Genomic DNA, 22947 nt, shown 5'->3' on the forward strand with positions numbered 1-22947 from the left:
TGAGTCAATTTTCTTCCTGTCTGGCTTTTTTAGGATCCAAATTCCACAACCATAGGTAGCTGCGGGGAACACAATAGAGTGAACTAACCTACATTTGGTTGTCAGGATGATGTCCTTGCTTTTCCATATTGGGCTCAGGCCCATCATTGCTGTGTGACCCAGTGCAATCTGACATTTTATTTCTGTGCTGCATTCACCGTTTTTAAGCTACCTGTGATCTTAGGAAAGTGATTCCCCCCCCCCAACAAATTCTATCTCTTCACTGTCAATTTCTACTCGGATGTTTCCCTTCGTTTATGTAGTGGTCATAAAGCTGTTCAGGAATTTTGGAATCTTGAGCATAGAACTAACTAATCGTCATGACCAGAACAACAAGACATTTATAGGAAGGAAAAAAAAAAGACTTACCCCAAACTTATATCAGGATCAATAAATTCACACTCTATGACCCATCTTTCAAAAAGGAGTTTAATATTGGGGAACAGAGTCCATTCGCTGATTATACCCTACGGTCTTAATGTTTCTAATTGTCAAATGAAGACATTCCACTTTCATGGAAAGCGTTACATCCCTACTTTTCCACCCAAAGATTTGCTGACTTTGAAGCTGTTTCCTGTTGCCAATTTTATTTGCTGTTATTTTCATTCTTGTAATCACGACTTGATTTTGACCTTTATTTCACATTCTTACTCGAGTATAGTTGATGGGAAGGAAGTATGGAAATGGGATAAACAAAATTAGAATCAAGAAGATTTTACAAAGTGCCTTGAAGTGTCTTGTGTGAGAGAGGAACCGTGTATGTGTTTGAATAGGAGATACGCAATGTGAATGATTACGACTGTGTTTAGAGGCATTCAGCTTTGCCTCCATCTATGTGGTTTCTGCGAAGTCCCAAAGCCAGAATGTTTTACTAATAAACAACAAATAGATCCAACGGAAACCAAAAGTTGTGCTTGCCTTGTTGTCCACAATGGCAAAGAAGGATATGTTGACCTGATTATTTTGCCTATGTCATTTTCAGGATGATTATTTACCCAAATCCATGATTATGGTAATAAGAGCCAGTTTGATCTAGTGGTTAAGGCACCAGGCTACAAAGCAGGAGATTGTGAGTTCAAGTCCTGCCTTAGCCGTGAAGGCCAGCTGGCTAGCTTTGGGACAGTGACTCTTTGCAAGGTTGTTGTTGTGAGGAAAATAAGAGGAGGAAGGTGTGTTGGATATATGTATTTTCCACCTTGAGTTATTCGTAAAAATAATAAAGGCAAGATACAAATAAGTAAAATAATAATTTCTTCACAAACAAGAGGAAAAAAGTATCTGAAACCAACTAGAACAACAACAAAAATAAATACACAGGAGGAAGCAAATCTGACAACAGTAATTCATCTGGGTAGACAGCTTGTCTTCTAGATTTCAGTTACTTTGTCTTCCACTGGCGATAGAACCTTATATTTAACAGCTACTGAGGACATAGTTATAAAGATATGTTAATCAGCAAATTCTTTTTATTTCTTTGTTTTATTTCTTTTCATTTCTTTATTTCATGCCCCTTGGTCGTGTGATTATAATTCAAATGCTTGGCAACTGACTCATATTTATGACGGTTGCAGTGTCCCGGCGTCACGCGGTCCACTTTTGCAACCATCTGACAAGCAAAGTCAACGGGGAAGCCAAGATTCACTTAACAACCGTGTTAATATCTTAACAACTGCAGTGATTCCTTCAACAACAGTGGCAAGAAAGATTGCAAAATGGAGCAAAATTCGCTTAGCAATTTTTGGGCTTAATTGTGGTTGTAGGTTGAGGATTACCTGTATTCGCCTGAGAAATACTGTCCCCCGTTCTTTCTCAACTGTTAATCAGAGCTGAGTGATCCATCTATTTCAGGCAGAAGATGTTAGAGAAAGGCGTAGGAAAGTTTCAAAGTATTGAAGAACAGAGCCTGCCTCCTACAGGTAGTTCTTGACTTACAAGTGACTTATAACCGGTTTCCACACAGTGAGGGAGGAAGGGGACGGAAGGAAGGAAGGAAGAGAAGGGAGGGAGGGAGGGAGGGAGGGGGGAAGGAAGGGAGGGAGGGAGGGAGGGAGGGAGGAAGGGAGGGAGGGAGGGAGGAAGGAAGGAAGGAAGGAAGGAAGGAAGGAAGGAAGGAAGGAAGGAAGGAAGGAAGGAAGGAAGGAAGGAAGGAAGGAAGGAAGGAAGCCATTTTGTCTTAGACCCAGCCTTGCTGTTGCCTCATAGGCTATTCCCTGTCTCAGTCACTCAATTAAGATACTGTCAAGAAAAACAGCATTGGAGGGAGGGTAGGAAGTGTTACAGGTGTCTTCAAAGTGATTCTTTTTGCTTGGAGAATCATAAAAAAGGAGTAGTGTTTTGAAGATCTGAAAGCTCTAAATAGTCCTAAGCACTTTGACTTAGCAGGTAAATAGCCTGAACGCCGGCAGATAAGTGAGCTGTTCCTTCCTAGTCAAGATAGGCACACACTGTGGGAAGCACCATTTTGCTCACCATAGTTTTCCGGATAGCCCAAATTTGCCCAGTTTTATGCAATGCACTAAGGTTACAAATCGTAATAGGTTTGTTATTGTTATACACTATATGATAACAGTAGCACAACTTTTCTATACTCAGCATTGGAAAGATCCTACAATGCTTGGAATAGAGGAATAGTTAATAAAGAGGACAGAGCTGGCAATCGTGGCCAGATTAGATAGATAGATAGATAGATAGATAGATAGATAGATAGATAGATAGATAGATAGATAGATAGATAGATAGATAGATAGATAGATAGATAGATAGATCTATCAACTATCTATTTCCCTTTTTATGACCCTGCAATCCCTTAATTTGGGGTAGAGTGGGGCAAATGGATGGAGTTGAGTGTTTACTGTCTGGATGCCCTTCCTGACACCATACAGAATTTGCAGCAGAAATTTTTTCTTTGTGCCTTAGGAGAGAGAAACATCTGCCACTACCTATATTTGAACCCTGTCTGTCTGTCTATCCGTCTGTCCGTCTGTCCGTCTGTGTCTGTCTGTCTGTCTACCTACCTACCTACCTACCTATTAAATATTTATTTCTATAGCCACCCATCTCAGTCAAAAACTCTGGATGGTTCACAACTTTGTGGTTTCTTTTCTTTTCTAAGACACCCTTCCACATAAACCTTGTAAAAAATAAATAATATTGTGCAATCTCATCACACTCAACTTCATGGATTAATTACAGACCAAGAAGAGATATACAGCAGTTGGATGTGTCTGTCTCCATCTCTTAATTTTAACTGGAAAAAAAGAAATACCTGCTCTAGCTATGTATGCAAAAGCAATAAACGGTGTTGACATTGCAGCGTAATGCAATGCCGTATTGAAATCCTTTATTTTAGTGTCAAAATAAGTTGGGTGCAATAGGAAACAAGTGCGAACTATGTTTCTGGCACTCCATCCCTGTAAGTTTTCAAAAAGAGACCGGACATTCGTTTATCTGAAATGGTATAGGATCTCCTGCTTGAGCAAAAGTTTGGACTAGAAGACCTCCAAGGTCCCTTCTACCCCTATATTCTATGTACCAGGCAAGTGAATGAACAGCCGGGCCAACCTTTCCTTTTAAAAATGTTAAATGGGTGCTCCTGAAACTATCTGAAACCATCTTTTCTAGCTGACAAAGAGATAAGAGTATGTCAGAAAGGGTTGGGTTAACAACAGCATAGCCCAATAGGTGTCTACTTAGTGGCAAGCCAATTTACAGCCTTAGAGTGGGATTCTAAACAAGGCGAGTGGAACAAAAATTAAGTTGGAAATGTTCAGAATGGGATGTGTGTGTCTTCTTATTCTCTGAAAGATTCAACAAGAAAGCATGTTCCAGTCATTAAAATTTGCATGTGCTGTGAAGATCCAGTTGTATGTTACTCTCTTGTTGATTCAGATCATCAAATCAGTTTGTAGTGAATCACTGAATCTAAAAAAAATATGTTTTTTTTTAATTGGTTCTTTGCAAGGTGCCTAAGACTATGGAATAAATGGAATCATTTAATTCAGAAACGCAATCTGAACCAACGATCAGATTCAAAATGTTCATTTGGTCCAGAGGCTTGATGGTGAGAAGCTACATGACCTGTTTGGGAATGAGGAAATAGCAGTCACTAAGACAGGGGTAGGCAACCTTGGCTCTTTTATGACTCATGGACTTCAACTCCCAGAATTCCTGAGCCAGCCATGCTGAGGGGAAAGGGAGAGGTTTCCAAGCTGAGCCATGCTGGCTCAGGAATTCTGGGAGTTGAAGTCCATGAGTCATGAAAGAGCCAAGATTGCCTATCCCTGCACTAAGAAAAAACAATTATGTACTGTAGAACAGGGATTATTTGAACAAAATGTTAATGAATCCATTTTGAGTATATTTGGACAATCCTTTTTGAAGAAGGGAAAAAGTGTTTTCCAAAATGTGTAGCCTTGATTCCAAAACTGTCCAATACCACTGTGACTCGTATCAGTAGCAGTTTATATAGAAAAAGGTGACAATAGATTTGACAGCTTTAATTAATAACCTAAATTACTAAATCAAATTATCACTTGGGGTGTAACACTACACACATGGTTGCTTGGAACTGTACAGAATTTAAAATGACCAAAGGAAGACAGGAGGAAAAACGTGATCAAAATGGGAACAACTCTTTTGTCAATGGTACATCCTGAGGTGCACAAGATGATTGAGTAGCATATTAATACTCTTTCAAACCCTTGATGTATCCATATCTTCACAAGTTATTCAATTGCTGGAGTTCATATTTGCCCTCAGCAGAAGAATCGCCAGAAGGCATCATTATTAGTCCTTGTCATTGGAGATCAATATGTTAGACAAGTATTGTTGTTACTGAGATATAAGCCTCTGTGTTATTCATAAGACACAGATCTATTGAGAAGATTATTCATAAAAATATGGATGCCACAAGTTAATTCTCCTCTTAAACTAAGATAAAATGTGAAATTCACAACATCTACCTTGTCCGGTAATTTGACAGTTTCATACAGTCACAGTTGCCCATCCACTCAAATTAATAAAAGGGGAATAAAGAGCAAATAATTATCTAAGGAGCTTCTGATTCATCAGCTGAAGAAAGATTTCCAAATATATGGTACTCTACTCTCAAAATTCTTCAATTAGCATAGTTTTTGCTGTGAATCCTGGGAATTGAAGTCCTCACGCCTGGAGTTTGCCCAAATTTGATAAGGCTATATTATTCTTGAACCAATTTATTGTGGTTGTAAGAAAGTTGTCAGATTCATCAACAGGCCAATGTGAAAGATTGAGTGGTAGGTTCAAACCATCACCCTACGTAAGACCAGACTGCATCTTAAATCACAGATTCCTGGGATCAATTGTATCAATGTTATCACCTCACCACCCATCCACCCCAGATACATGCCAGGGAGCACAAGACACAGATTTAAGAGATCTGCTGGATCATGTCAAAAAGCTAGTCCAATTTTCTATTAAAGATCAGTGGAAAATCCATGAGACACTGGGACAAAGAACTCTCTCTCACTAGGAATTGCAGGCATATAACAGTTGAGGTAACCATACCCTATAATTATTCATAACATATGATCTTCTTTGAAGGATCTTCCATGTCAGCCTTTAAATTTCAGCCTTCATCTGATCTTATATATATATAAAGAATAAAATTATATTCTGACTGGCACTGACTAGCACAGAAAATTATGATCAGCCCTGATGATGTTATTTAGTTTGAGTAACGAAACATCTGCAAGAAAACAACCAAGCTCAGAGAGTACCAAAGACCCTTCATTTCAACCCTGAGCTACAAATATTCTCCTTTATTGGTAAAATTATATTTTTCTTGCTTTTCCCTCACTCAGGTAACAGTTCTGCTCTCTGCAGGGATGTTCCATCCAGCTCTTCACAATCTCCCATAAATTACATGGCAGTGATGTAGAATGACTGATACTTTTAATACAAGGAGACTGTCATTTATTTATTAACTGCAATGGGTTCCGGAGGCAAGGACTGGTACATTATAAATCAACCTCATTCTTGACTATTAAAAATTCATCCAATTCATAATGTAGGATGGTAGTAATTTCTTTATTAATCTTGCATATGAAGATTTTTCTCTGTCTACCCACTCACCTCCACCTGTTTTCCATTACTTATCAAGCAGGCAGATCTTGGATAAAGCAATCTTCCACAATACTCACTTACCAACAAAACTCAAATAGCTTTTACAGCCTAACTCTGACACCTATTAGTGCCTTCTGAAAAACAATTTCACACCAATGTTTCTGTTCTGGGAATCTGGAGCAACTGCCACAGGTAGGAAACTGGGACTTAGAGAACAGAATCTCCAAGTTAGCGTACATGATCATAATTTTATTTTAAAACATTATGAGGGAAACGGCAAATTAAAAAAGAAATAGCAGAAGGAACAGAGAAAGAGGCAAATGTTCTAAACTTGTATAGTCCAGAAATATACATCGGCTCCTGCCTATCTTCGAAATGTTTACTAATACTAATCCAGTTTATTTACCATCACTTCCGCCTCCCTTATTCCCCAAACACAGCAGAGGTGCTAAACTGTTGTTCATAAAATTCCCTCTTAGAATTACAGTTTCCCTAGGCGTATTCACCAATGATTCACCAATAAACAAAGACAAAATAATGTAGGTGTAATTCTAACAAAGACAGAAAAAAAAGAGGGTGAAATGTATGTGGATTAATTGGTCCCAAGTGTGAAGTGATTCATCTTGATCCAGATCTCTCAATAATCTAAGTAAGACAATCGGAATGCATTTATCTTTTGGACTGTACACATCTCAGTATTCCATGGGAGAATTTTTCAGATGGAATGGAAGGGAAGGGATGGGAAGAGGGAAGAGAAAAGAAGAGAAGAGGAAGGGAAGGGAATAGAACGGAATAGCAGTCATATCAAAATGCATATTGTAAAACAAAGTATGTTGAAATAAAATCAAACTTTATTATGATAATAAACCAGCATAACGGGATAGGGAACTGTTACAGGTACTCCTCGACTTACAACAGTTCATTTAGTAACTGTTCAAAGTTACAACAGCACTGACAGATCCAATACATCCCTGTCCTGGAGCCTGCCCAGAATATAAGTGTGTAAGCAATAATGATGTGGATGGAGACATATTCTCCGTGGCACACCAACTATGATCAGAATGAACCCTGCGTTGGTGGTTATACTGTCTCCTCCAGGAGAATTTCCCCTTAGTTGCTCTTTTCTTATCACCAATATGCACCCAAGAGCCTCTATTGGTCCTGTGGGTTAAAACTGCATAAAAACTGCAGGACAGCTGCTCTTTAATTTCCCCAGAACACCCTCGAGTGATCCTGTGTCACAATCACAGTGGGAAATAAGATTAAAAGTCATGCATGGGTGTCCAAAGCACCAATTATGAAGCTATGTGTTAGCTCTACTGAAACTCCTGCTAACTGCACTAGATCTTCTGAGGTGGACCAGCAACACCAGCATTATCCCAGGTGAGCACACCTTGAGCACAGTGGCACAGTGCTTAGAATGCCGCATTGCAGGCTAATTCTGCTGACTACAGGCAATTCGATTCTCACTGGCTCATGGTTGACTCGGCCTTCCATCCTTCCGAGGTCAGTAAAATGAGGACCCAGATTGTTGGGGGCAGCGTGCTGACTCTGTAAGCCACTTAGAGAGGGCTGTAAAGCACTATGAAGCGATATATAAGTCTAAGTGCTATTGCTATTTATAGTGTTTTTTTGATCCTATGGAGAAATGGAGAAATCTTTTATCTGCTGAACTTTCTCAAATGCTAGTCCATCAATGTTTGGGAGAGAAAGATTGGTTTGTTAATATGTCAGAATTAAAGCTTTCTTCATCACATTTGCCAGTCAGCCTGCCCACTGAAAGCGGACAATGCCAGAGAGCAGAAAGTCACCACGCTTATCTTTTACTTTAGCTCCATTGATGAACTAGGTTTTATAAACAGACTTGATTTCAGGAATTAAAAAGAAGACTGAAAATTCTAATACAACTCAGATGCAGAGAAAATTTCGTTTGATCGTTAAGTCAACAAGTCTAATCCACAAGTCCTGAGAAATATACATGTTAAAAAATAACCACCCTTTTGATTGCACATTTTGTTAAAGTTGTAATGCAGTCCTCCACTCAAAAACTGTATCCCCGTCAAATTGTGCGTGTTAACAAAAATGGCCCGCCAAAATGGGTACAATAGGGAGATTTCAGTACAAAAAGATTTAGGCTTACGTTTTTAAATTAGGAAGACCAATGAAGAAACTTGATAAAATGGATTTAGGAATATCTTTAAGGAACAAACACAGGAAGGGAATAAATTAATTTGTCCATCCCGAATCATCCATCAATGCATTTTCCAACAAATTATTTTGTGGAGCTTTTCTTTTCCTCTGAAGTACTTTAAAGGGGGAGTGGATTAGCCTGTATTTACAGTTTTCTGTAATTATATTTAATTACTCAATTAGTGTGAATATGTATAATTACTAACGTGGAATATGCAATTACGCCAGGGCAACATGGAATAAATGAGATAATGAAAATGGCTGTTTGGGTGGATGTCTGCTCCACCCATATAGTGAACCTTGCATTGTTGCTAAGGGTTGAATGACAACAAGGAAGGCAGCCACACACTATGCTTTGTGAGTCACTGACACTCAGAAACACATACACGCTAAGAATCTCAACCTCATTCTTCAATAGGATGCAGTAGCTGATATTCAACAATAGGCTCCCCACTGTAATAAAAAGAGCTATCACTGATTTGTGTGGGTGCAGGTCGCACAGCCATACCTACTCCTAATGTTGCCATACAGGATTGTGGTGAAAATAGCTATCATAAAGAAACAGATCAGGGTTGACTAGGTTCTTATTGGTTGAGGTTGCAGATCCTGAAGACCATCATTTGACCCTGAAAAATGGCAAGGCCATAATGCTTCAATGCATCTTGTAGCTTTAGAAACTAAAGGTGGAGACTAGGAGGAATTGGGCTTTAAGAAACAAAGTGCTCCCATTTTCACCCTTAATCACTGTTGTCCCCAAAGGTGCTTTTTCAAAAAGCAACAGGACTTTCTTGGTTTTGCTTGAAGTTCTATCACTTCTCATCCAAGAAGTTACTTCAGCATTGAATAAGCTTCTTGAACGAGAAGCGAAACGCCTTCAAGCAAAACCAAGAAAGTCCAGTTGCCTTTTGAAAAAGCACCTTTGGGATAACCAGGAGAAACTCAACCAGACTGAGAATCTCCATAGAGACTTAATCGCCGTTATTGCAGAGGACACAAAAACATACTAATGAAATGTAGCCATTTTGCTGTTGAATCTCATCGGTGATAAAGATGAGACTCAACGAGACCATCATTTAGAGATAAACCCTTGATCTGAGCTAGCAGAACTCTTTTCTACATTCACTTTATTTTGTCCTTGGAGTTTACTGCTGCTTTCGGTAGGGATCGTGCAACCCACAAATAGCACATTGTCTCTATAATGGATTTAACCACACTTGGCCAAATAAAGCTATTCTATTCTATTCTATTCTATTCTATTCTATTCTATTCTATTCTGTTCTGTTCTGTTCTGTTCTGTTCTGTTTTGTTCTGTTCTGTTCTGTTCTGTTCTGTTCCCTATTCTGTTCATTATTTTATGCAGATAACATTGGTTAAGCAGATGAACCATCTCAATTCTCTTTAAGAAGTTTACTTTGCTTTTTGGAGATTTTATGAAATTGCATGAAAGAAGGATTCTTGGCTTGGTTTTTAAGTCCGGTGTGGTACACTTCCTTGGGTCCCTGATACATCATTTCATTTATTTTTCTTCCATGAATCAAAGCACATGCATAATTCATGTTTCAAAAACTATAATCTTCCTTTTCTAAGGTGATGGATGTCCCCGTGTTTTGTGAGCAAAGTTCTGTGAAGTTTGGGAGCAATGTTTGTCATTTTGGACTACTTTACATGAGGTCCCGCGTTCATCCTTCCTTCTGGCCTTGAGAGAAGCCAGCAATGCAAAATTCTATTTGGTATGCAGCACATATTATAAAAATCAGAGGCTCTGAGACAGATTCCTATTAGCCCATTCTGCCCTCCTTAGAGCAGGCTCAATCTCTGTCACCAGAAAATAAATAGGTAAATCAAACACAGACCCAAACAAACATATTTGCAACTGCCCTGCAGCCTTTCCAGTGATCACTGAGCAGAGCTGAAAAAACACGAATGGTTGTCCACCATGATGGATAAAGAGGATGGCAAACATTTGGGGGTTATGAGCTACAATATTTTTTGCTGATTTTTAGGAGCCAGGTGGGAGTCCCAGTGAGTGGACTGATACCAGCTAAATAGATCCCAGCAATCCATATAGATTGGATTAGAACGTGTGTGTATATCTGATTTCAAAGAGTCACAACTGAATCTTTTTGGCCCTTATGAGAAGTGGCACCTCCCAGCTGACTTTGTCCAATGACTCCAACCTGCATCTCAAACATCCTTTTGCATCCTTTCTTGATAGCCCCCCCACAAAAAACACAGCTAAACATAACTCAGAACCCTCCTGCAGTAATTAAATTCAACATTTGGGGGGGGGGGTGAATCAGAATCAGGTAACCAAACCAAACCAAAAACTGGCACTGCCTTAACAAAGGACTCCAATTCTCAGTCTGGAAAACAGGTCCCACGTCAGTCAACAGATGTGCTGATTTATCAACAGTTTATGAAGTACTTAGGAGCTGAGGACTTGGCAGCACAAGGAAACAACAGCCAAACAACTTAATAGCCAGCCATCAATATCCCAATCGAACAAATAAAAAGGCACACACAACCAGCATCACATAAACACTATGCATAGAAGAGCCCAAAGCACACATTCTGGGAGAGAGAAGTTCTCCAGCACGAATCCGAAAGCTCGGAAGACTAAACCTCTTGTCCTGGTGAACAACCCAGAATAGAACTCTGATTATTCCTTGCAAGGAAAAAAAAAAAGGCGTGTTCATTAGCGTGTAAGATGGCTGACCCATGGGAGGCAGCCAAAAGTTATTTTCTGCATTATATCAGCCATTGCACTCAACTGAAGCAAGCACTTCCAAATAAAGATCTATCATATCCCCCTCCTCTTTCTCCCACAAAGTGATAAGTGATGTTTGTTAGTATTGAAAGTGGCAAAAATCTATATCACGCCAGTCTGCTATTAATAGTGCATTAAGGTTATAAAGTTCTCACTACTCCTCTTTTTAGCTTAGTTACCTGTACCGGCATGTCCTTCACCCAATGAAAGGTTGTCTGTTAACTAGTTAACTATATTTATTTGTTTGAGAATGTATGTCCCTGCCTGCTAGCACCTGGGCAACCTATGTGCACGGGTGCAGCAATTCCAAACTGCCATATTGCTTGGCAATACACACAAAGAAAGAACGAAAGGAGAAACTAAGAAAAAAATTAGCATTTATCTTCCTAGCTAACCTTGACTTCAAAAGGCAGAGCTGAACTAGATTCATACTTGGATGGAAGGCTATCAATAAATGTGAAGGCGAGAATGGAAGGTTGACAATAAAAACGTCCAGAAGAAAGCAGCGGAAAACTACTCTACTGTTGCCAAGAAAATATAATAAAATAGACAGATGTATGAAGTCTCCAGAAGTTGAACCCAACTTGGAGTAGGGCTTCCATTTCTCTCCTTAGCTTGTATTAGCCTAAAAAAAAGATAGCTTTGCTCTTCACTATTATCTAATATCTGTTTTGAATTGCTGCCCACAAAACAAAATCTGGATAGTTGAATCTTGATCAATAACATGATTAAGTTAAATACGGATAAATATAACATATTTATGGCGCAATACAGATGAAATGGTAGATATCCGCTGTGAATGAACAGATAAATAACCAAGCTTGCATTTATTGTTAATTTTTGCAATAAACAACTTATCCCTGAAATAGTTTGTAGATTTTTTTAATAACAATGCTCTTGATCTGCAGTCCCAAAATACAGGCAGGCACACACATAATTAAATATCTATGAATATCTCTATATAAAAAGAAATCTGGGCAGCCAATTCAATAAATAATAGATCTATAAATTGATCTAAATTGTTAATAATTAAATTGTAATTCTTGGGTGGGGTGATCATTCTCTTTTAAAATAGTTGAATGTATGTTTGAATAGACTTGCAAAGATTTCCTCTCTAAATACTATAACTGCCATTGTGACAGGACCTGGAATTGGAATATCTTATGGAACTGAGCTTCTTTGGGGGTTCATATACAGATTTCCACTACCTCAACTCCGAAAGAACCCTGGGGAAGAGAATATTTAATTTAGAAACTAAGGTTAGCACCTTTCGTGCAGAATATCCTAGATGTGTTCCTTACATCTTCTCCCTAATACATATTATGAGGTAGAAAGCCTGGAAGGACTACCATCAAAACATTGTTGTTAGTTGCGAAGTCATGTCCGACCCATCGCGACCCCATGGACAACGTTCCTCCAGGCCTCCCTGTCCTCTACCATCTTCTGGAGTCCATTTAAGCTCACGCCTGCTGCTTCAGTGACTCCATCCAGCCACCTCATTCTCTGTCGTCCCCTTCTTCTGTTGCCCTCGATCTTTCCCAGCATTAGGCTCTTCTCCAGTGAGTCTTTCCTTCTCATTAGGTGGCCAAAGTATTTGAATTTCAACTTCAGGATCTGGCCTTCTAAAGAGCATTGTATAATACCTTGCTCCCCAAGGATTAAAACAGAGGAAGCCCCAATAAACTTAAGAAGACAGCTTCCTTGTTGTTAGTTAGTTGCGAAGTCGTGTCCGACCCACCGCAACCCCATGGACAACGTTCCTCCAGGCCTTCCTGTCCTCTACCATCTTCTGGAGTCCATTGAAGCTCACGCCTCCTGCTTCAGTGACTCAATCCAGCCACCTCATTCTCTGTTGTCCCCTTCTTCTATTGCCCTCCATCTTTCCCAGCATTAGGCTCGCTATTAGCCATGGAGATATAACTAGATAAATTTGGGATGTGATGGACTTCATATGTTTGTTAAAATCCTATTCATACTATGTGCTACACTCTATATACCTGATCCAGGTGTGCAAGCAAAACTCACCCAACTAAGTTAAGCACCAGGGAAATTACATGCCTAGAGATGGACAACAAAAATCCCCATCTTTCTCTTCTAGATATTTTTGCTTGAATAACAAGCATAGTTAGCTAACCGGGAAACACAGCAAGCTAGCCTGCAAGGCTGCCTAAGCAGCAATCAGTCACCCAGCTTGACAGCAATCTGAAGTGTATGTAACTCAGCGCTAAGTGTCCTTGAACTCAATGAGATTTCTTTCCAAGCCATCATAGTTAATTCTGGTTAGCGCTGAGTTGTGTAGCCAAATCCTCTCATTTTTGTCATGTAAAAGACACTGTTACAGCTCTACTACGTTTTTTCTTCTTCTTCTTTTTAAAGTGAATTTATTTCAGGTTAGCGACCTTGGTAATAAAGCTGTTTGGCAATCACAACATCAGATCAAATGTATGCATGTACATTTTTCCAATGTCATCATTTCAGATGTCTCCTTGGAAGGAGTCCAAGGCTTCGAGAGCCAACCTGTATCATGATGCAGTTGCCTGTTTCATTTGCTATGCATTAATGCATCCTTTATGATGATTCCCAATGTAATCAAGGACTGTCCTTGATCATTTAGCTTGTCATAGGAAGCCGAGGAGGTGGGGAAGCAGCAGGAACAGGTAATTTTTTCTCACCCAGAAGCAGTTGATGGAAGGGGAACAATTGCCCTGAACAGGACATACAGTATAGGACATTTATTAAAATATGGTTCACTATTTGAAATTAACAAATGAATCAATACTTCCCAATCAAGGGAATACAACTAATTAGTTAAAATATATATCCAAATGATATTTAAGTAGCTGAGGTTTCCCCATACAAACATCTTATTGAACTATTGATTTCAGTAGACCAAAAAAAAAAATCCATAGAAAAAAATCCTGCTAATTAGAGATATACCGTGCTCTTGATCTGTTTTGGAGGGGGCATGTTCTGCACATGTTTGTGGCCTTGGTAAAAGAAATGGGCGTTTTCCTTAGCACTTACTTACATTTCCACGCAGTGCCTTGGAAAATGCCCATTTGAAGTAAGGTGTTGGCCAGCATGAAACTGTATCCACTTTTGCATTCAGTTAGGGCCTCCTTAAACACATATTCACCTGGGACTGCATAGGGAGCCCGTACTACTCTAGAGCAGTGGTTCCCAACTTTTTCTTCACCACAACCCCCTTTAAATACCTTAAGATGTAGACCAAGACTTAAGATGTAAACCATAGCATTTCTTCATGCCTTTGTGGACCCCCTGTGATGACATTGCACCACCCCCCTGGGGTCGGTGGACCACAGGTTGAGAACCACTGCTATATTTCCAAAATGCTGCATGGCCATAAGATGTAATGAAATAAGACTCATTGAAAGAAATTCTAAGTTTCCCAGTCATAAAATGGCCTTGTTAAGAATTCAAGAGGAAAGCTGCCATTGTATACAACTACTTGGTCAGCTGAAAAACGTTTTGAAGACCAGGTCTACTAGCCTTTCATATGCTTCTGGCAGAATTATTTACATTGTTACATACATGCAAATTTTAATGTATACCATGGACCTCAAGCTGGTATAAGAAGTGTCCCTTCTGACTCAGAAGCCTGCAGTTGGGTTTTTGAAGAAATTTACAATTCTAATTGTTTATTTCCCTTTGACTTCAGAGTTAACCTGATGAAATAGGTTAGTTAAACACACCTGCCAGAAGTTACCGGATTGCTAATAATCTAATCTAATCATAGTTATAAGGATTCTTTTAGTTGGGTGTATAGAGTGGCTTATACTATGACAATAATCCACCAGATCAGGGGTGTCAAACTGCCGGCCCGTGGGCCAGATGCGTCATGGCAAAACCGCGCCCACCCCATTGCTGGCAATGGGGGAAAAAAGTGCGATACGTCACAACGCATCGTGTGACGTTGCGAGTTTGACACCCCTGCACTAGATCAACCAATATCACTGCTGGAAACAAAGGCACCTGGCCGGTCTTTATAAATGCCATAGATTTCAACGTGCATTAAACCCCTCCATAAAGAAGATTCTCAAAATACAAAAAATAAAAAGGAGGGAAAGTCCCAATTCCCCCCAAAAGGAGAGGAAAGCTATAGTTTCTCCCCAGGTGTGATCAATGTCCAATTAAAACCTGCCTCCCCGCCATCTTCACGGTGTGCAGATGCACAGAGCACAAATACACCATAACAGAAGTTAAAGATAGCTACAATGAAATGCCTAAAGCCCATTATTGCCCCAGTTTGATCCATTTGCTCCAGATTAACCTTTTACATTCTTCTTCTCTCTCTTCTGTTCTCAACTCCACGTAACCTCAGAACTTAAACCCCAAAATTGACCCCTCTTTTATAACTAGAGCTGCCCCCGAATGACAGTTTATTATTCATAATGGTTTAAGCAGTGCCAACTTAAGTCCCTGTTCAAAACTTTTCAACATCTTTTCATTCAAAATTTTCTCTCTTGTTTAAATTTATTACACTGGTTTCCAGGGACGTCACCATACAGCCACATTTCCTTAGCCACATAAACCTTTGTGAAATCTTTCCCTTCACAATGAGATGGTCAATTGGTGGAAGACTCAAGAGGTTAATTCAGAAAAAGAGGGAGATTCAAAACATCATCATCTTGGGAAAAGGAGGAAAATTGAACACATGCACATCTAAGGCAATGGATCCCCCATTTGCTAATTTACATTTGAAAGGTCTAATGGATCACAGTGCTGGTTGTAATTTTGCCTGTCAATTAAATCAACCCAATAGGAAATCCTCCACAAACTTACCTGGCAGCAAATCCCATTACATTTCATTTGATTTACTTCTGAATAGAGGTGCACAATGTTCAGACTTACTTAAGAAACTCTGGCAGAGGCCAGAAGAATTTCTAAAAAATAAAAATGGCTTTCCAAGACATAGTCTTCCACAACTCACAGAGAGGCAAGCGCAGAACTCTGAATTCAGCAATCGAGGAGACGCCCATAAAAATTTCCCACATCTATCAGAAAGGCCCCATTACCATTACTTTAGCCACAGTCATGATTAGTAACAGGAAACACAGACAATGGGAAGCACATGGATATGAAGCACATGAGATGGTTGGGAAAGAAGTGACGGACGTTTTCATGTGGTTTGGTTGGTTTACCATGGTTTGGTTTTGAGCCCCTTTGGGAAATCTGCAAGGTGATTACATGGGCTGTGATGTTTTAAACCGTTGTGGGAATGAGGAGTCCTGATTAACTTGTAAGGATGAGTTAACTAACACTCATGATGTTCTTTCGTTTAAGTAAAGAGATTCACTGTCGATAAAAGCAATTTACCCTATGAGAATCAAGGCAGGAGCAAGAACTGAACCACTGGAGCTAAAAAAATCAGTAACGAGAGCCAACTGGCTTCATAAAGAAAAGCCTTTATAAACCAGATCGTGCCATTTAGTTCCATTGGAAGAGAAATAAAATGCAGCAACATCAAATATGGTACCTCAGAATAGAAAAAAGCAAATTTTTTTTTTAGAAATATGGACACTGAATCCTTGCTCATTCAGGTCTCTTTTTTTAAAAGAACAGAATCTTTGCCTACTGCAGCCTATATTTCAAAATCCAAATTTCCCCAAAGAATTTCAAATTATATATTGGTAGCTGAACGATCAACTCTGATTTCAGTAGGCCTAGTGGTTCTTTTTCTCATATTTTGTCAAGATATGGCAGAGGAAACTTATTTGTCATGACAACTGGATGGTTTATTGTGTTTAATAGGACATATCTGGTACTATAAACATGGGGATGTTGAAGACAGAACAATTTCTTGCTTCCTAGCATGATGTATTTATTTCATTCAGTAAACTTGGAGGTCTCTCACTGCTTCACGTACTAAATTTGCCTTGCATTCTCCTTGTATTACCTACACTCAGGATTGTATCAAAGGTTATCATGGAAGCCTTCCTTGTAATGTTCTTTTTTGGGGGGGATGAGCTTCCACAAGGATTATGATGCATCTACAAGAACTTATTATTGGATGGTGAATCAATCATGTCACCTTGTATAACAAATCTATGAATGTTATAATTCTAGGACAAAAAAAAATATTCTTCTGGTTTCTGGACCATACAAAGGCAATTATCTTTTCTCTCCAGTAAGACCTCTTTCTCCTTTTGATTGTCTTTATTTCCCTATCTCCATCTTGTCATATAAAAAGAAAGTAAAATTACTTACATGTGTCTGGTTTATGGCAGTTGTGGCCTTGTCGGAAATATTGTGGGTTTTCGATGACAGGAATCCGGGTCATACCGATCACCACTGTGTCTGGGCCGGTGTCCAATGATGAAGGTGTGGTGATGCCATGGTTGATGTGATGAAGAGGGCTGGCAGAATCCTCTTCTCCACTGATTACAGCCACAGGACCTAAAAATAAAGAGATGCATCATCAGCATTGTCACCATCACCACCACCACCACCACCATATCATCATCATCATAGCATAGATCAACAACCACCTTCTTGTGTAATAAAATGCAGCATCTGGGGCTAACTGGTCATTTCTCATTTCTCATTCAGTATTACAAAATAACCAAAATGGAAAGGATCTTAGAGATCCTCTAGTCCAGATCCTGTTCAAGCAGGAGACCCTATACCCTACTGGATAAACGGCTGTTCCAGTCTCTTCTTGAAAACTTCCAGTGATGGAGCCCCCACAGCTTCTGAAGGCAAGCCGTTCCACTGGTTAATTGTCCTCCCTGTCAGAAAACCCTTCTTTAATTCTAGGTTGCTTCTCTCCCTGATTAGTTTCCATCCGTTGTTTTTTTGTCTTGCCTTCTGGTGCTTTGGAAAAATAAGTTCCAGATCCACATGTGGGTACCATATCCACATAGGCGATTCAGTAAAAAAAAAAGAAAAGTCGGGGCTGCTATTTCTGAAATGAAATCTGGCCTTTGGGCTCTTTCCACTGAATTATGGGCTGAATTATCCTGGAGGAGGGAAGTAAGAGTGAAAGGATAAATTCTCAGCAGGCACCCTTTCCCTTGCATAACCCTCTGTGCCAAAATCCCCTCTCCTCCCCCCACAAAAAAATGTCTATTCCAGTGATGCCCCAGACATGAGTAACATGCCCTGTTGTTCTTAGGCAGGACAGAAAGGCTGTTGCAAGACACACACACACACACACCAAAAAATCCACGTCTACTCCTGTTCTCATGATACTTAGGATTTAACTGGCCCTTGGAAATCAAGACATATGCTTATATCCCGCAGCTCCAAGATTTCACAGAGACCTACAAGGCCCTCCACGGTCTGTTTGCAAGAAGCCAAATGTGCAAGACAGCCCCAGATTCCCAGTAGGAGGAGAAGGAGAAAAAGGACAGAGATCAACACTCTCCTTGGTCTTTTTAATCAAAGAACTGCAATTTCTTAAGCCCGAAGAGAGAGGGCAAAAAAAAAAAATGATGCTTAGAGTGATTTTTCTTCTGCTGTCTTGAGGCTCTCTTTGAAATGAGGAAGACTCAATGCATTTCATTTCCTGTGCCTTTTATCTGGGTCTTTAGGGTGGGGGTGGGATGGGGGGGCAGCAGAGAGTTCTTTCTTATGTCACCTGATCTATTCCAAATCGCACAGTTTCTTTTTAATGGAACATGAGTCAGCAACAAGAGAGAACTCCAACGTCTATTGTTGAAAAAGGTTTTTTAAAAACTTGGAGATGGGATTGAAGGGGGGGGTAACCCCGCCATTGCTGGTCCCAAGCCTGGATGAGAGAGGAGGGAAGGTGTCAAACCATGCACAACAAGTCAGCTGAGTTTTCAACGTTGCATCATTGTGCATGAAACGCAAAACAACACTCAAGATGCACTGTAGATCGGACGAAGTGGGGGGCGAAATGTAAAACTGGGGACCCCGTAATGTGCCAAGAATAACGCAAAGAACAAGAGAGGGAGGGATGGGGATGCAATAGTGAAGGGAAGGCTTGTCCATGGTGTGTGTGTGTGTGTGTGTGTGTGTGTGTGTGTTTTAGGATTTTTAAAATACTGTTGATTCCTCCCGAATGGAACCTAAAAAAGCTGCTTAATCAGTCCAAATTTCTGGCAGCCATAATAGAAATTGTATTCAGAAGAAAGTCATTAGTCTCTCCTCACCCTTCCCCACTTCCACACCAACCTTTATTGTAAACTGAATTTAACAAAATTGCATTTCTCTTTTTTTTTTGTCCTTCTGACTACAGTTGCCGTTGTCAATGTAAGCGATAGATGATACCGCACAGGAAGTGGCTACCCATGGTACGGATGCTGAGCCAATAATCTTTATGAGACTTACAAGATTTCTGTTTTCTCAGCAAGCAAAAAGAAGGCATGTTGTTTGAAAACTAAACAAGATTTCATTAAAGACTAGCAGGGTGATGGTCATTCGGAGCGAGGGTGCCACAAGTAAATAGAAGCATTGCTGACCTTCTTAGAGAATAGACAGGGTCCTATGTATTTTATAATATCTGCATCAACATATAATGGTACTCTCCCAATTTTCCACTACTCAAATTTCCATTAGAGGAAGAACAATGTTCTATAGCTTCCTATCTTCTTTCTGAGGATTAGAGGGCTGGAGGATAGCCGAATATTGGTACGTGCTAATTTGTAGGCATTGACATAAATCCAAAAACAATTAGGGTTTTTTTTTTCTACAACACACTAGACTAGGCTAAAATAGGTTTCAAAAGTTCTGTATTTTAATACATTGTAGAGAGCTTGAACATCTGAATATCCACATGTTTTACAGGAAAAACCCCATAGTAAAAGAGAGAGGAAGACACTCACACTTATACACAGACACACATGCATGTGCACACACATACACACACATATATATAACAAAACTAAGTTAATGTTAGGATTCCAAAACCATTTTTTTCTTTTAAATATATTTTCTTGTATGAAGTATAAATATCTTTTCTTGTATGAAGTGTGATATACCCAGTTCAGATATAGTATATCTCTGAGAACTAGATGCTGGAGATGAACAATACAGAGATCTGTTCTCCCCAGCGACACTAGGCTAGCAAATTGTCCCAAGTAGACCCCAAAGCATGTGAGCTGCAGATGCATCTGGATTCCCAAAGAACTGGTGGAAAATAGAGAGAAGTTTCCAATGAGTGTTATATGGCAAGCTGACAAGCTGATTTACAAGGAAAACCATAACTAGATGCTGGATCCAGACCATTAAAATATCTCTAGAGGAAGAGAGATCATTGAGATAACCCAAGTGACTCTGGACAGTTTATGTTGGATTTATAAAAGAGATCTAGTTAAATCTTCGAAAGATTATTGGGTCAAAAAAGAGATGAATAGAAAACAAGTTCTGGGACTATATTTGATGCTTAAAAATTAAGATTTTTTAAAGTTCAAGGATGGAATAGAGGGTTGGCTTATTTGACCAAGGTTAAAGAAAATTAAAAAAAAAACAATTATAGCTGGTTTCTCTTACTGGACTTTTGCTGATAAAGAACAAATGGTGAGACTTTGAGATTTGTTTTTTTTTTAGTTAAGAGATGGTTTATGAGGTGAAGAGAGTATACTATATTCTCTGTACTCTTTCTAGAATCTCAACATCACTCCTTAACTGGATCATGGCTTGCAGCCCCTAAATGTCCATAATTTGTTTGGTTTTTTTTAAAAAAGTCGATATGCAGTTTCTGCAGCCCCCAGAGGTGCTATCACCAACATTTGGCAGCAGATCACTGAACAGAGTCATAATTTAACTGTTGGATCGGAGCCAGAAACAGTACTGAAGTCTGTGTAAGCTATCAAGCCAGTTTAACAAATCTACAAAATGTTTTAATTTTTTCTACGCTTTCTACAGAACATTAAAATGCAAAATACTAGCTCTGTCCCCCCTGCATGATATCATTGCATTACCATATTGCAAAACCACAGTTCTCAACTATTGGAAAATAAGAGAAGGCAAATATGGCTTCCTAACTGCCAAAACGATGGCTGCAAAATTCCTGGGTTAAGCTGCAAGGTTGGAATCTGTGGAATTAAAGTTGAACTTCCACCTTGAATATTTGGTTGTCTGGGACAATGAAAGGCCAGACAGTATCTTGTGGTTCAACCTACGTCTCAGGGGGCTTTTTGTAAGACCACATCTGCATTGTCTTGACTTCCTAGTGAAAAGCTTTGACTTAAATACAAAAATAAGACATAAATCTTCAGTGTAATCCCACAGCATTCATAGTAGTAACTCCACATTAACTCACTTTTTTTTTAAAGGAAGTTTATGCAATTAACTAGCTTGTGTATTAGCTGGTTTCGAAGCAAATGTTATCAATTAAATAACAACCATCACCTTGGCTCCATCAACTGCTCTTGTTTAAAATCCCTAACTTTTGTTTTACAGAATCCAGTATCCAGCACTCATCCCTTCCTTCAGGGTAAGCTTTCTGAGCCAGGAAGAATACAAACTGCAACTCATAAAATAGAGTAAGTGAAAGCACAACAAATACAATTAAAAATCTGGCCGCGCTCAGAGATGGATTGCATTTACTGTCTCATAAAAAGAGCCTTCATCCTGTCAGGCAAACAAAAGGAAATCAATTTCTTAATTTTTATTGGCAGATTTGGGCCGCCAGCCAAGCTTGCGCTTGCTTATCTGAAAGAGGGTGACTGGAGTAGGAAATATTCATCCAGTGGCTTTTGTATTCTTCTGTCTCCACACAAAAGGACACTAACTGAATTCCACACTCTGCCAAAAGAGGCTGCTTTTGCACATTTTTTCTGGTCTGTCTTCCTGGGAAAGCCTCTCTAGCATTTGCTTTCTTGGGATTTTTTTGCTTGTGTTCTTAATCTGTCCTCGCCACATTCTCACCACGTTCATATGAAGGAGATCACATATGCATCATAGAACATGGAATAACAGAATGGGAAGGGAACATGTAGGTCTTTTAGTCCACCCCTCTGCCCAAACAGGAAACCCAATACAATTCCAGACAAATGGCCCTATAATCTCTTAAAAATTAAGAGATGAAGGACCCACAACTTCCAGGGCTCTGTTGATTAATTGTTGTCATGAAAATTCTCCTTACTTCTAGGTTGGATCTCCCTTTTGTAAGCTTCCATCTGTTACTTCAATTAAAGGAGAATATTTGTAGCTTAGGATTGAAATGAGGGGTCCTATGAGCTTGGCTGCTTTTTTGCAGACGTTTCATTATCCAAACTAGGTATCATCATCAGTGCTAGTAAGGAATGCTTATATTCTAGTGGCTTGCCCTGTCACTGTTGGTCTTCAAAGGTTTTTTGGTTGGGCTGCTTATCGTTGGCTTGTTTGGCAGTTCCTTGACTGGAGCATTGTTTACTTGCTTGTTGACCTTGGAGGTCTTCTAGAACTTCAAGTTCTATAATCCAAGCTCAAGAAGAAGGAGTGCAGTACAATGAGTTAAAGCATTGGACTGGAACTGATGAAATTCAAGCTCAAGTCTCTAATCCCCCATGTAGCTCCCTGGATGCACTGGAACCAGTCACCATCTCTCAGGGGTTTTATTGTCATGAAAAGATGAGGAGCAACCCCAAGTGTGCTACTTTGTGTTCCTGAAAGACATGTAAGACACAATTTCAATTGTACCACTTCTCACTTTGTCCTGAGAGCAATCCTGTTGGACTGTTTGAAATTGGAAGTTGTACCGCTGAACATCAACACCTCTTGGCCTCCATTTTCTTTTCTCTCCCAAGACGTTGAAGTCCTCAAGAACCCATCCCTTGGCTTGCTTCCCATCTTTTTTTTTCTTTTCTGCCATCATGAATTTAGCTCTTATTTTGCTTGCAGCCACGTTTCCCTAGAGGGCACCTTGAACTCCAGAACTG

General features: G+C 39.6%; 1 protein-coding gene across 1 annotated transcript in view; it reads right to left on the minus strand.

Annotated features, from left to right (window-relative positions):
* The window catches only part of NTRK3 (neurotrophic receptor tyrosine kinase 3), a 217295-nt gene that overhangs the window by 16883 nt on the left and 177465 nt on the right, over nucleotides 1-22947 (minus strand). Inside the window, exon 12 of the mRNA XM_029284397.1 lies at nucleotides 17327-17515. Coding sequence (XP_029140230.1) covers nucleotides 17327-17515 — 189 coding nt within the window. The remainder of the gene's footprint in view (nucleotides 1-17326; nucleotides 17516-22947) is intronic.

This window comes from Protobothrops mucrosquamatus, unplaced genomic scaffold (genome assembly GCF_001527695.2).
Source record: "Protobothrops mucrosquamatus isolate PMUCROS unplaced genomic scaffold, P.Mucros_1.0 scaffold567, whole genome shotgun sequence".
NCBI lineage: Eukaryota > Metazoa > Chordata > Lepidosauria > Squamata > Viperidae > Protobothrops > Protobothrops mucrosquamatus.